This window comes from Hippoglossus hippoglossus, chromosome 18, assembly GCF_009819705.1.
Source record: "Hippoglossus hippoglossus isolate fHipHip1 chromosome 18, fHipHip1.pri, whole genome shotgun sequence".
Taxonomy (NCBI): domain Eukaryota; kingdom Metazoa; phylum Chordata; class Actinopteri; order Pleuronectiformes; family Pleuronectidae; genus Hippoglossus; species Hippoglossus hippoglossus.
This window is the reverse complement of record NC_047168.1, coordinates 10,513,162-10,527,681: the sequence shown is the minus strand read 5'-3', so window position 1 is coordinate 10,527,681 and position 14,520 is coordinate 10,513,162. Positions and strand designations below refer to the sequence as shown.

General features: G+C 46.4%; 1 protein-coding gene across 1 annotated transcript; it reads left to right on the top strand.

Moving 5' to 3' along the window:
* The first annotated feature begins 719 nt into the window (after positions 1 to 719).
* polr2a (polymerase (RNA) II (DNA directed) polypeptide A) lies at positions 720 to 13,041 on the top strand. Its single transcript, XM_034569142.1, has 29 exons — positions 720 to 1,057; positions 1,471 to 1,603; positions 1,694 to 1,830; positions 1,960 to 2,133; positions 2,256 to 2,537; positions 2,622 to 2,783; positions 2,872 to 3,092; positions 3,173 to 3,305; positions 3,415 to 3,539; positions 3,766 to 3,976; positions 4,083 to 4,292; positions 4,376 to 4,544; positions 4,672 to 4,766; positions 4,860 to 5,063; positions 5,175 to 5,397; positions 5,537 to 5,720; positions 5,896 to 6,067; positions 6,160 to 6,265; positions 6,670 to 6,875; positions 6,967 to 7,230; positions 7,354 to 7,561; positions 7,658 to 7,758; positions 7,845 to 7,949; positions 8,062 to 8,244; positions 8,339 to 8,542; positions 8,630 to 8,816; positions 8,918 to 9,031; positions 9,129 to 9,278; positions 9,436 to 13,041. Exons 1-29 carry the CDS (start codon positions 971 to 973, stop codon positions 10,584 to 10,586), a joined length of 5,901 nt encoding a protein of 1,966 aa, XP_034425033.1. The 5' UTR covers positions 720 to 970; the 3' UTR covers positions 10,587 to 13,041.
* The last annotated feature ends 1,479 nt before the right edge of the window (positions 13,042 to 14,520 follow it).

The window sequence follows — 14,520 nt, the reverse complement described above, 5'->3', positions numbered from 1 at the left end:
GGCTTGTGACGAAGTCCCGCAGATCCCAAAATTCACGGGGCGTAAAACCGACACGACGATATTTCCCTGACGAGGCTCGAGGAATAATCCGTTTGACAGTGTTTTTGGAATGAAAACATCGTGTGTTTCGACACTTTCCCCCGGTTTGATGGAGCCTCTGTACAGGCCTCGGCCACTTTTCTTAGAGCTCAGGCTGATCCGGAGCGAGACGAAGCAGACAACAGAGGGTTTTTTTTATTTTGCTCTGAGGGGAGAAATCCACATCGGACACATTCGGCAAACATCGGAAACTGGGAGGGTTTTGTTGAAAATATCCTAATGAGGCTCGTTTCCTCGCGGCCATTGGTCACCGCTCCTGTCCTACTTAATATTGATGACGTGGCAGACGAATAGAGCGCGGGCAAATGTAATATTCATTTCCCGGATGCAAATTAATCAACGTCCCGCCTACTTGGTTTGAAGAAAGCCAATAGAGAGGAGTTCAGATTGAATCACGCCCGCCTTTGGCTCTGATTCGTCGAGAGAACAAACGTGCTCTCTCATTGGCTGTGCGTGTGACAAACTGAATTATTCACGTGAACGTCTTGAATGGCCAATGAGCGTTTTACTACAGAGAGCCACGCCCCGTGCTTCGAAGTGGCAGCCCCTGCCTTTTTGAGTGTGCAGCCCCGTAGCAAGCGCTCGGTCTATATAACAGAGCGCTGGTCCATTCAGCGCTCACAAGCGCTGAGAGCGCCACAGAGGTTAGACCTAAAAAAAGGGGGGAGCGTTTCGGTCTAAACCATCTGGATCAAAAACACTATTAATTGCTCCACTACGGCAGCCTCCAGCTGCGCTCCGTGGGATATCGCCTCCGGAGCCTTTCCGGTCCCTTTTGGCGGCCAGACCGGAGCCGTGGTGGCCGTTAAACGACTGTTCCTGCTCATAAAGCGGCGTGCCGAGGAAGGACGCGTCTCTTTGAATAGACAGGATGCACGGACCGCCCTCCGGCGACAGCGCATGCCCACTGCGCACGATCAAGAGAGTTCAGTTCGGCATCATCAGCCCAGATGAGCTTGTATGTTTTCTGTTCGGGGAGCGGGGGTTTCTTTTGTTGACTATCACACCGATCACACGCACACTCTTATAGCGACTAATGTCCTAGTTCGGCACATACAGAGAAGACATGGTTCTGCGTACAATGGGAATTCTTGCTGTTGCTGTTAGCCTAGCCTAGCTAGCTGTGTCAGGCTAGTGGAGCTTGTGTTAACTAGCATGCTGCAGGAAGCTCGAACAAACTTAAAGCACAACATTATCCAAGCTATCATGTGCTGAGCCCCCTGTTATTCTTGTAATGTAACATTTTCTTATTAAAACTGATTTCTATTTTTAAAACACAATTTGTACTGTTTTAATGCTTGAATTGATTATTAAGAAGTGCTGGTTATCGAAGCGACAACATACTTAGCTTAGCTTTATTTTCTTCTCCAGAAACGGTTGTCCGTCACAGAAGGGGGGATCAAGTACCCCGAAACAACAGAAGGAGGACGTCCTAAACTTGGCGGCCTTATGGACCCAAGACAAGGTGTCATAGACAGAACGGGAAGATGTCAGACATGTGCAGGTACAGTGTGGTGTTAGCATTTCATGCTAATAACGTGTTATTGATCAGTAAGCTGGTGTCCTAAGTTCATGTTTTGAAATGCTCCCTCAGGCAACATGACAGAGTGTCCAGGCCACTTTGGACACATAGAACTGGCAAAGCCAGTTTTCCATGTCGGCTTCGTAACAAAGATCATGAAGGTTCTCCGATGTGTGTGTTTCTTTTGCTCCAAGCTATTAGTGGATAATGTAAGTATAATATTCAGCATATTACAGTACACACTTTAATTTTAAACACTGATATTTTCAATGTATAATTTCAGTCGTATTTTTCTGAGGTTTTGTTGCTTGATTTGTTCCATTTGTTGTTGCCTGCAGAACAACCCAAAGATTAAAGATATCCTGGTAAAATCTAAAGGGCAGCCACGAAAGCGCTTGACACACGTGTACGAGCTGTGCAAAGGAAAAAACATCTGTGAAGGAGGGGAGGAGATGGACAACAAATTTGGAATGGAGCAACACGAGACAGAGGAGGACATTTCTAAAGAGAAGGTATTTGGGTCGTGTCTGAATGTCATAGTTACTGTGTGTTTCAGCTCTCAACATCTCCTGACCTGCTCATGTCATTGATTTCTCATATCTGACCTCCACTCTTTGCTTTGTGTCCTACGCAGGGTCACGGTGGCTGTGGGCGCTACCAGCCACGCATCAGACGCTCTGGCCTGGAGCTGTTCGCTGAGTGGAAACACGTTAATGAAGATTCACAGGAGAAGAAAATCCTGCTGAATCCTGAGCGTGTCCACGAGATCTTCAAGCGCATCTCTGATGAAGAGGTCTTCATCTTGGGCATGGATCCCAAGTTCGCCCGTCCTGAATGGATGATTCTGACTGTGCTGCCTGTGCCTCCACTGGCTGTGAGGCCTGCAGTCGTCATGCAGGGATCTGCTCGCAACCAGGTAAGACGGTGATATCTGCTGCTGAAGGTTTGGTTGTTGTTTATAATCTACACTATTGGGTAACAACTGACTTCTATTTTAAAGGACGACTTGACCCACAAGCTGGCTGATATTGTTAAGATCAACAACCAACTGAGAAGAAACGAGCAGAGCGGTGCAGCGGCTCACGTCATAGCTGAGGATGTGAAGCTGCTTCAGTTTCACGTAGCCACAATGGTGGACAATGAATTGCCCGGCCTGCCGAGGGTACGTGAGAACCTCGGTGCCTTTCAACATACTGTCAGATATCAACCCAAAGAATGTGTGCTGACATTTTAATGTTTTATTTTCTCAGGCAATGCAAAAATCTGGCCGCCCTCTCAAATCCCTTAAGCAACGTTTAAAGGGAAAGGAGGGGCGAGTCCGAGGTAACCTAATGGGCAAGCGTGTGGATTTCTCCGCTCGAACTGTCATCACCCCAGACCCCAACCTGCAAATCGACCAAGTGGGCGTACCGCGGTCCATTGCAGCCAACATGACCTTCCCGGAAATTGTCACACCCTTTAACATTGACAGGTACACCAGCGTATTTGATGTGTAAAAACCTGAAAAGTTTGATGGCGGCAGATTTACTTACCAATTCTGACTTTTCTTAGACTTCAAGAGCTGGTGCGACGAGGCAACAGCCAGTACCCAGGAGCCAAATACATCATTCGTGACAACGGAGACAGAATTGACCTGCGCTTCCATCCCAAACCAAGTGACCTTCATCTGCAGATCGGCTACAAGGCAAGAAATACAAAGCACTTGTTTAGCAACAATGTGTTTAACTCGGAATGTCTTTTATTTAAAGATTTATTTCAATCTGACAAAAACTGTTTTCTTTCTCTCCGTTTAGGTGGAAAGGCACATGTGTGATGGTGACATCGTCATCTTCAACCGACAGCCTACACTACATAAAATGTCCATGATGGGGCACAGGGTTCGGATTCTGCCCTGGTCCACGTTTCGACTCAACCTCAGGTACCATATGAAGACCAGACCTAGTCTTGTATTACATTTTAAATAAAGTAATTTATTTAATACCTGAGCACACTCCTAAAAAGTTTGGCGTAGACATGATTTGTGTTATTGCCTTCAATTTAATTTAGTTGTAAATTGTTATTTGGTCTGAATACAAATGGCTGTAATAAGTGTTTGCAAATGATGTTTAGCGACTTTAACATCCTAGTCTCTCTTCTCCCTCCAGTGTCACCACCCCATACAATGCTGACTTTGACGGGGATGAGATGAACCTCCACCTACCTCAGTCCCTCGAGACGAGGGCAGAGATTCAGGAGCTGGCCATGGTGCCACGTATGATCGTCACACCCCAGTCCAACAGGCCCGTCATGGGTATCGTGCAGGACACACTCACAGCCGTGCGCAAATTCACAAAGAGAGACGTCTTCTTAGAAAGGGTAAGGACACTGGTGGCAACTCGCACATTAACCTCAAGAACATGTAGTGGTGGTTTCATGTGTTCCATCAGGGTCTTTCCACTCACTGTGTGTTTTGCCACCACAGGGGGAAGTCATGAACCTCCTCATGTTCCTCTCCACCTGGGACGGGAAAATGCCCCAACCGGCCATCATCAAGCCACGTCCACTGTGGACAGGCAAGCAGATCTTCAGTCTCATCATTCCAGGACACATCAACGTCATCCGCACACACAGCACCCACCCCGACGAGGAGGACAGCGGTCCTTACAAACACATCTCACCAGGGGACACCAAGGTACGAAGCCGTGAACAATTCAGTATAGCTCAATGAAGAGAAAGTGGTGACAGTGCAACTAACCTCACATTCTACTCGTATAGGTCATCGTGGAGAATGGCGAGTTGATCATGGGCATCCTGTGTAAGAAGTCGCTCGGAACCTCAGCCGGCTCCCTTGTCCACATCTCCTACCTGGAGATGGGCCACGACATCACCAGGCTCTTCTACTCCAACATTCAGACTGTAGTCAACAACTGGCTGCTCATCGAGGGTGAGAACAGTCACATTTAAATACATGTTATTTACTCTTATAGTGGTATTGAATGATTTTGCAACAAACCTTTTGTATCAATTGTAGTTTTCCATATTTACAAGTTTATTCCTCGTATCTCCTCCAGGTCATTCCATTGGTATCGGTGACTCCATTGCTGATGCCAAAACCTACCTTGACATCCAGAATACCATCAAGAAAGCCAAACAGGATGTGATAGAAGTAAGCACATGTAATTTCTGCACAGTTTGACCAACTGTTCAGGGGAAACTTTAGTCCAGAAAATGTAATTTACCTTTGCTTTCCACCTCCCAGGTCATCGAGAAAGCCCACAACAACGAGCTGGAGCCGACCCCTGGTAACACGCTGAGGCAGACCTTTGAGAACCAGGTCAATCGTATCCTCAACGACGCTCGTGACAAAACGGGATCCTCAGCCCAGAAGTCTCTGTCTGAGTACAACAACTTCAAGTCCATGGTGGTGGCCGGTTCTAAGGGTTCAAAGATTAACATCTCACAGGTAAGAGAGTCAACCGTATACTATATTTACCTCACAATAGATGAATTTGATTTAATGGGATACAGTTGTTCTGACTATCCCTTTACCTCTGTTATTCCCTCCTTTATCTAGGTTATCGCTGTGGTGGGGCAACAGAACGTGGAGGGTAAAAGAATCCCCTTCGGCTTCAAACACCGCACGCTGCCTCACTTCATTAAAGATGACTACGGTCCTGAGAGTAGAGGCTTTGTGGAGAACTCCTACCTGGCTGGCCTGACACCAACTGAGTTCTTCTTCCACGCCATGGGAGGCAGAGAGGGTCTGATTGATACAGCTGTCAAGACTGCTGAGACTGGTGAGTCTGAGCATCTGGGAAGAAAATAGGGAAACAAGAATTTCATACATTTATGGAGTTGTGCCGTTAGTGACTTTTGTTTAGTAATGACCAGACTTACTCAGTGTTTTAAATGTGAAAATCGTCTCTGCCCCAATAGGTTACATCCAGCGTCGTCTGATCAAGTCTATGGAGTCTGTGATGGTGAAGTATGACGGCACAGTGCGTAACTCCATCAACCAGGTGGTCCAGCTGCGTTACGGTGAAGACGGCCTGGCAGGAGAGAATGTCGAGTTCCAAAATCTGGCAACTCTCAAACCCTCACACAAGGCCTTTGAAAAGAAGTGAGTCACACACACACACCTACAGTTTAAGTGTTGTCTAATAACAAACCGAGGTTTGTTTTAGCCTGATATTCAGGCTCAAAGAACCTCCCTTTGTTTGGTTTAACTTGCGTTGATCCCTTGTTTGTTTGTGTATAGTCAGTGGTTTAACATTTGTCTCGTCTTTTCTGTTTAGGTTCAGATTTGACTGCACTAATGAGCGCGCACTGAGGCGGATGCTGCAGGAGGACGTGGTTAAAGACGTCCTGACCAACGCCAATGTGCAAAGTGTCTTGGAGAGAGAGTTTGATCAAATGAAGGAGGACCGGGAGATCCTTCGGGCCATTTTCCCCACAGGGGACAGCAAGGTGACTGATCACATCTGTGCACACTTATGCTCTTTAAAGAATCTACTGCTCATACAGTGGGGAAAAAATGCAACATTTCTCCTCGCCTGCAGGTGGTGCTGCCATGCAACCTGGCCAGAATGATCTGGAATGCTCAGAAGATCTTCCGCATCAACGCTCGGACCCCAACAGACCTGAATCCTCTCAGAGTGGTCGAGGGTAAGCCAAAAACAAACGTGGCATGAATATATTCGACATCATTGGCCACTTTTTTCTCCACTTACACTTAAATTGGCTGCTAATGCATTCAGCAATCATGCATTCAATGCATATCTTTGGCTACAGGATTTTGTGAACCACGTGGATAAATAGAATTAGAGCTAAGAAGTCGTGGCTCGACCTCAGCTGCTCTTTAAAGCCACGTAAAGCCAGCAGGGGAATCCACAGCTGTTGCATAAGAAGTACAGCTCAAGTCTTAGAAGAAGTCTTATAAAGTGTGGAAATTATCACGTTTAGCTTAATTTCTTACTATAAGGAAAGTGAAATAACGGTGAGAAGAAAAAGACAACTGTTCTCCAGTTTACTCCTCATGAGTTTCAAGCTCTTTGTATTCTGATCCTCAGGTCTTCAAGATCTTAGCAAGAAGCTGGTGATTGTGAACGGCGAGGACCCGCTGAGCCGACAGGCCCAGAAGAACGCCACTCTGCTCTTCAACATCCACCTGCGCTCCACGCTCTGCTCCAAACGCATGACGGAGGAGTTCCGCCTTTCCACCGAGGCTTTCGACTGGCTGCTGGGAGAGATTGAGACCAAGTTCAACCAGTCCATTGTGAGTTGTCAGATCTCTGTGAAACAGTTAGACATTATTATTATTCTTTTATTTCAAAACAATGATCATACGTTTACCTCTTCTTCCTCAGGCCCACCCAGGTGAAATGGTCGGCGCTCTGGCTGCTCAGTCGCTGGGAGAACCAGCTACTCAGATGACCCTGAACACTTTCCATTACGCCGGTGTGTCAGCCAAGAACGTAACACTTGGTGTGCCTCGTCTTAAGGAGTTGATCAACATCTCCAAGAGGCCCAAGACGCCCTCGCTGACGGTCTTCCTGCTGGGTCAGGCTGCACGTGACGCTGAGAGGGCCAAAGACATCCTCTGTCGACTGGAGCACACCACACTCCGAAAGGTCAGTTTCACATTACTGGACTGTTCCTCCTTATGTGCTAATGATACTACAGATGATATTGTATTAAAGCAAAAAGAAATTCATCCTTATTTAAAGCTTTAAAATTTGCCTTTTTTTTCTCAGGTGACAGCCAACACTGCCATCTACTACGACCCCAACCCCCAGAACACCGTGGTGGCCGAGGACCAGGAGTGGGTGAACGTCTACTATGAAATGCCCGACTTTGATGTGACGCGCATTTCGCCATGGCTGCTCCGTATCGAGCTTGACCGCAAGCACATGACTGATCGCAAACTAACTATGGAACAGATCGCAGAGAAGATCAATGCAGGTCGGTTGCTTACACATGCTCTCGTTTTGAATTTGAGTGAGTGAAGCCCTTTCCCCTGATTTCATCGTGGTTCTCTCTCTCTCTCTCTCTCTGAAGGATTTGGAGATGATCTGAATTGTATCTTCAATGACGACAATGCTGAGAAGCTCGTTCTGCGAATCAGAATCATGAACAGCGACGAGAACAAGTTCAACGAGGTGTGTAATGATGATATATTCAATAATAATAATACAATCTCACCGTAGTGGGACAAATTGCCAATAACGTCATTTTCCTGGTCTAGGATGAGGAGGTGGTGGACAAAATGGACGACGACGTGTTCTTGAGATGCATCGAGTCCAACATGCTGACGGACATGACCCTACAAGGCATTGAGCAGATCAGCAAGGTAACAGATTAGACAAAGTGAAAGCATGTAGTTTATTTTCTACACACTATTCATACATAAAAAACGTACCTGTCTGTGGCTCTGAGTCAATGGTCAACCTCCTCTCCTCCAGGTGTACATGCACTTGCCCCAGACTGACAACAAGAAGAAGATCATAATCACCGAGGAAGGTGAGTTCAAGGCCCTGCAGGAGTGGATCCTGGAGACGGACGGAGTGAGTCTCATGAGAGTCCTGAGCGAGAAGGACGTGGATCCCGTCCGAACCACCTCCAACGACATTGTGGAGATCTTCACGGTACAAACACTAACTGGTTTTGTCTAAACAGTAGAATCGTAGTAAGTTGTCATTGATATTCATTCCGTCTCCTCCCCTGTCTCTTCTCTTACAGGTCCTGGGAATTGAGGCTGTGCGAAAGGCTCTGGAGAGGGAGTTGAACCACGTCATCTCCTTTGACGGTTCCTACGTCAACTACCGTCACTTGGCTCTGCTCTGTGACACCATGACCTGCCGCGGTCACTTGATGGCCATCACACGTCACGGCATCAACCGTCAAGACACAGGACCGCTTATGAAGTGTTCCTTTGAAGAGACGGTGAGAAGAGAATCAATCACTGAATGATTTTTAGAAGAAACTAGACTTTGTTTTCTCAATACCTCTTTTTTGCATTCCCCTCTTAAGGTGGATGTGTTGATGGAGGCATCAGCACACGGTGAATGTGACCCCATGAAGGGGGTGTCAGAGAACATCATGCTGGGCCAGCTCGCCCCGGCCGGTACCGGCTGCTTTGATTTGCTGTTGGATGCTGAGAAGTGCAAATACGGGATGGAGATTCCCACAAACATGCCTGGTATCAGCGTGGCTGGACGTAAGTGGAGAGATTTGTTTGGTACATTGCCGTTTTGTTTTCCTATATAGTGTGAGTGCTATGAAATTTATGTTTGGTTTTCTTATCTTTTTTTTTTGCAGCCACTGGAATGTTCTTTGGCACAGTGGCGAGTCCCATGAGTGGCATGTCACCCGCCATGACACCGTGGAACACTGGGGCTACACCAGCCTACGGCGCCTGGTCTCCTGGTGTTGGTGAGTATATGTGCAGGAGTCTTTAGCTCTTGTCCTTGTGTGTGTTGTCATTCGCTGACTTTTTTCCCCCCCTTTCTTTTCGTCTTTCCTCCTCCAGGAAGCGGCATGACTCCTGGTGCAGCCGGTTTCTCTCCCAGCGCAGCATCAGACGCAAGTGGCTTCTCTCCCGGCTACTCCCCTGCCTGGTCCCCGACTCCTGGCTCCCCAGGTTCTCCCGGACCTGCAAGCCCGTACATCCCATCTCCAGGTTAGACACTGCAGACATTTTGGAAACATGAGTTCGTTCAAAACAAAAGTGTATTTAAATCCTTAAGACCTAATAGTAGCCCAAGGATGGAGCCATGGGGTACTCCTCCTTTTGTTTTCTTCATTCTTAACTCTTCATTCTTTGTTTTTATCACCAGGTGGAGCCATGTCACCAAACTACTCGCCCACCTCACCGGCCTACGAGCCTCGGTCCCCTGGTGGCTACACCCCACAGAGCCCAGGCTACTCCCCAACATCTCCCTCCTACTCCCCAACCTCTCCCTCTTACTCCCCCACCAGCCCCAACTACAGCCCGACCTCTCCTTCCTACTCCCCCACTTCGCCCAGTTACTCCCCAACTTCTCCCTCCTATTCGCCCACATCTCCCTCCTATTCCCCCACCTCTCCATCTTACTCCCCCACCTCCCCGTCTTACTCCCCCACCTCCCCGTCCTACTCTCCCACCTCGCCAAGCTACAGCCCGACATCGCCGAGTTACAGCCCGACATCACCCAGCTACTCTCCCACCTCCCCCTCTTACTCACCCACTTCACCTTCATACTCTCCCACCTCCCCCTCTTACTCTCCCACCTCCCCCTCCTACTCCCCCACCTCTCCCTCCTACTCGCCAACCAGTCCGAGCTACAGCCCCACATCACCAAACTACACTCCCACCTCTCCCAGTTACTCCCCCACCTCCCCCTCCTACTCCCCGACGTCGCCCTCTTACTCTCCAACCTCCCCCAACTACACCCCGACCAGCCCCAACTACTCTCCCACCTCTCCCTCGTACTCCCCAACCTCTCCCTCATACTCTCCTTCCAGTCCGCGCTATACCCCGCAGTCACCCACCTACACACCCAGCTCGCCCTCATACAGCCCCAGCTCGCCCTCCTACTCCCCCACCTCCCCCAAATACACCCCGACTTCACCCTCATACAGCCCCAGCTCCCCGGAGTACACTCCCACCTCTCCCAAGTACTCCCCTACCTCTCCAAAGTACTCCCCAACATCTCCGAAGTATTCCCCTACCTCTCCCACCTACTCCCCAACAACGCCGAAATACAGCCCCACCTCTCCTACCTACTCTCCGACCTCTCCGACCTACACCCCCACCAGCCCCAAATACTCCCCTACCTCCCCGACTTACTCCCCAACCTCACCCAAGTATTCACCCACGTCTCCTACGTACTCGCCAACTAGTCCTAAAGGCTCCACCTACAGCCCCACCTCCCCTGGATACAGCCCCACCTCACCCACCTACAGCCCGGCCATCAGCCCCGACGACAGCGACGAGGAGACCAACTGATGAGCCACCGCGGAGGAGGAGGGGCACCTGAAAACCCCGTGTCACCTCACGGAGGACACTTGAAGGACAGCGCATTTTAACCAGCTGGAGGTGGCAGTGTTTTTAGCCACAGGGGTCCCAACTGTTGCCCCCCAAAAATCAAAAATAAAACTATGATGTGAAAGACTTGAACTGCTTTGCCTGAAGGAAAAAAAAAGGCTGCCTTTTGAAATAGTTTTTTAATTTTCACATGGGATGTTGAAGCAAAACTGCAGATCCCAAGAGGGAATGAAAAGGAGAGGAGGATGTGGTGAACACATGAGGGGGAGAACATGTCCCTTTTTAACTTTCTAGTGTATTACATCCAGTCTCTCTCTCATTCTCTAAATGTTGGGTGTATAGTCGTTGCTGGAAAGCATACACTTTGCCAAAAGCCTTTTTTTGAAAAGCTGAGTGGATTGTATTCATCACTAAAGCATAAGCTCTAAAGAAAATCAAGGAGGTAAGGTTTAGACTTTGTTTACTGCATTTTTCACCAAGGTGTATCTTGTTAGACCTTTTGCTTATTTTGTTAAAGTCCAGTTGCTGCCAGGTTTGGTGGCATTTTGTAAAAGAAGATGGAGTTTTAGGTGTTTGATGGGTCGGATTGTCTGCCGGCGAGTTGGATGATATATATATATATACATTATAGGAGAGAGAAACTGGCTTGGAAGGAAATTTAACTCTGAACATCGTTAACTACGTAGGTGCGTGTACCCATCGCCCTCCCATCTTCCGCCTTCACACCCCAAAGACAAAACTTCAAAGATGTCATGAAAGCACCCACCAGCATCCTCTTGTCCTCTACCATTTTGCAGACTTGTGCATCAAAAGCAAAAAAAAAAAAAAATACTAAAACTAAAAAAACTTTTCCAGATACTATTCTTCCCATGACATTGGGAATTTAAAGATTTATATGGAAGAAAATAATCGTGAGAATTATTATTCTGTCTTTAAGTTTGATTCTCGGATGAACTGGGGCGCACACGGACGAGGGATACCAGTTTGGCGTTGCTGCTTCTGTCATTGTTTTGCATGAGTAGCACATGTTAATGCGTTTTAATCAAACTTTAGGTTGAAATTTGTCTTTTTGGATTCCCTCCCACTTCTTTGATAATCTTCGTCCCATTTCTAATAGTTGACGTGTACCCAGGTTTATTTGGACTATTCAGTTTATTTAAGAAAAGGTTAACTGCTATTCTGTGTGAATATGAATAGAGAAAAATTAAGAATTTCAATTTGTTATTATTTTTTTTTTGAGGGGGGGGGTTTCTCTTGTTTGCTTTTGGTGACTTTGTGAACCTTGTATGCAGGAGGCTCGTGTTCATATACTGTGGATGAAGGGGCAGGGGACGGAGGGGAGTGCGTTTTTTTGTTTTTGTTTCCACCTCCCTCTGCTCTCCCCCAATAGTCCAGCCATCATAGCGACGGCTCTTTTCACGAACAGTTGTACGAAAATGTCGCATGCTCCCGCCGGGTTGTGGCATCGCTTCGGTTACATGGACAAAACAAAAAGTTGTGACATTTTTTCTTCAGAACAGAGTGAAACAGTTTATTTTTCTTTTAAGCAGAGATCGTCCAAAGAAACATCCCTTTTGGGCCTCTCTTAAAAAATAAACCTTACCCACTACATTAGTGTGACCTTTCTTTTGAATATGGGTGCTTTCTCACACGACTCGACCCAGTTTGGTCTGTATGCTTGATGACAATGGAACAATTTTTTCCCCCCCCTTTCCCTCCTCGTTCCAATTTGATCATTCGTTGCGGTTTCTGATTTATTATTTTTGGATGAGCTGGGTTGCCTCCCTCTTCTCTCTTCATCCACAAGTCATCCTCATTTCTGAAATCAGTGTTTCTTTTTTCTTCCAGTGTACGTACCAGTGACGTGGGGGAGGGTGGGGGATGTATCTGATCCTACTGGGAGTCCCGAGGAAGTAAAAAAAAATGCAACCAGTGATTATTTTTGCGTTCTGTTTTTGAAAGTGTTTCGTCTAATTTTGTGAAACGTTGCTTCCGATTGGGTCGTCTTGAATTGACAGGGACGCATCCTCTGGCCTTTGAGATGAAGCAGGGTTGGTTGGTTGCTGCACTTCGTTCATATTGTGGTGGAGCTTGTTTCCTTTTAAGCCACTTAAATGTCACGTTTTGTCCACTATGCTTGCATCCAATCCTGTCGTCTTAACTGTGTGCCGTCCGGTCAATTCAGGGCGCTGGGACTCCCAGGGTGTATGAATGATTGAAAGTGTGTATGTGTGTGCGGTTAGTGTGTGTCCAGAGGTGAGACAGGGTTTCGAGCGGAGGAAGGACGCCACGTCTGGGCAAAGGAAGGTTTAACTTAAAATTGCCACTGTATAGAAATCGATTCATTATCTCATTCTCTGTATCTTTGTTCTGTTTGTTTTTTGACTTGGAAAAAGAATAAAAGTTTTACTACATGTTTCTGCCTGTTTTGTCACACGTTTGTAACATGTTGTCTGGGGAATGGAAAAAGTATTTGACTAGATTTATTTCACATGTGGGTAAAATCTGATGTGTGAAAATATTTAGACATCTTGAAAAATGTTTGAATTATAGCTGAAACCACTAAATAGCATCTAAACATAGATACTGTATAATGCTATTTTTATAATAAGTACCTTTATTGATTGTCTTATAATATGTAGGTCTGATAAAGGCCCATTTATCTTGAGTGAAAAATGCTTGATGCTGATTACAATCAATTATAGCAGAAAAGCATAAAAAAATAAAACTTAAGAGGACAGACTTTTTCTATCAATGTACTTGTAAACATTACTGAAGTTTACTTACATACAACAAAATGCACTTAAAGTGGCAAAAGTAAAGGTACTGCACGTTTCAGATTGTATATAGATATAAATATATGTATATAGAGTGAAACTAACATGTCCCATCCACCTGGGGGCGCTGTGATCCCACCTGCTCCTTAACAAATCAGGCTCATTCACAACTAATAATGAAGACACTGGCCCCAGATCTTCTAGAAACAGGATCATATTGATTATTGGAGGCTGGTTTATCTGCTGAGTCACTTCAACCATCTGAGGTGAAAATCTGTCGTTTAGCGTAGAATTGAACGTAGAATTGAACAATTCTCAAGGATTTATCGGTTACAGGTTCGGATCCTGGGTCTATCGATAAGTGACCTCTGCTTTAAAGTGTGAGGGGTTCCTAAATACAGCCCCTATAGGAGATAAGATAATGAATAAGTTCAAAATGCATCAATGGAAACTGACAGTACTGCAGCGACGATGATACTTTACTTGCGTAAACAGTATTTAAATGGTTTTGTTAAAAATCTTAATTGGTTAAACTTAAAAAAACGATTTTCTAAACCATCCAATGTACTTCAGTTGATTTAGTCGTACGTGAAATGGAAAATTCCAGTCACAGACTCAACTGACTCAGCGTTTTCTCAACTCAAAGCGGGAACATGGACTTTATGAACTTGGAAGGACCCTCGTTTGAGGGCGTGATGTTTATAGATAAGTTAAATTGTTTGGTGAGGAGGATGATATCATCTATAGTAAGTATACACACCCTCGAGGAGATAATCAGTGGGCTCACCCAGTGGGTCCCCCCCCCGCCTTGTGTAACGTTCACCTGTAGAAATTATGAATCACTCGACCCCTTGATGTGCTGCCTACACTTGCACATACATAAAGGCGTGTTTAACTGGGGGGGGAGAAACACGCATGACTAACAACTGTATTTGGGTCAGTTGCTATGGCGATATTTTCCAACTGTGAAGTGAGTCATTAATGCGAGGCTGCCTGGTGAGAGTCTGGGATCATATTTTTAAAGAGAAAAAAGTTATGCTTTACAGAAAGTATTTGAATTAATGAACGAAAGCAAACAAAAAGGTTACAAGCAAACGCCCCGGCCTCCGGGATCCTGA

Excerpts from the sequence above, each read along its gene's own strand:
- polr2a (XM_034569142.1), top strand. The coding sequence starts at position 971 with ATGCACGGACCGCCCTCCGGCGACAGCGCATGCCCACTGCGCACGATC. Across the intron at positions 3,093-3,172 it reads ACACCCTTTAACATTGACAG|ACTTCAAGAGCTGGTGCGAC; the intron begins GTACACCAGCGT and ends GACTTTTCTTAG. Across the intron at positions 6,266-6,669 it reads TCCTCTCAGAGTGGTCGAGG|GTCTTCAAGATCTTAGCAAG; the intron begins GTAAGCCAAAAA and ends TCTGATCCTCAG.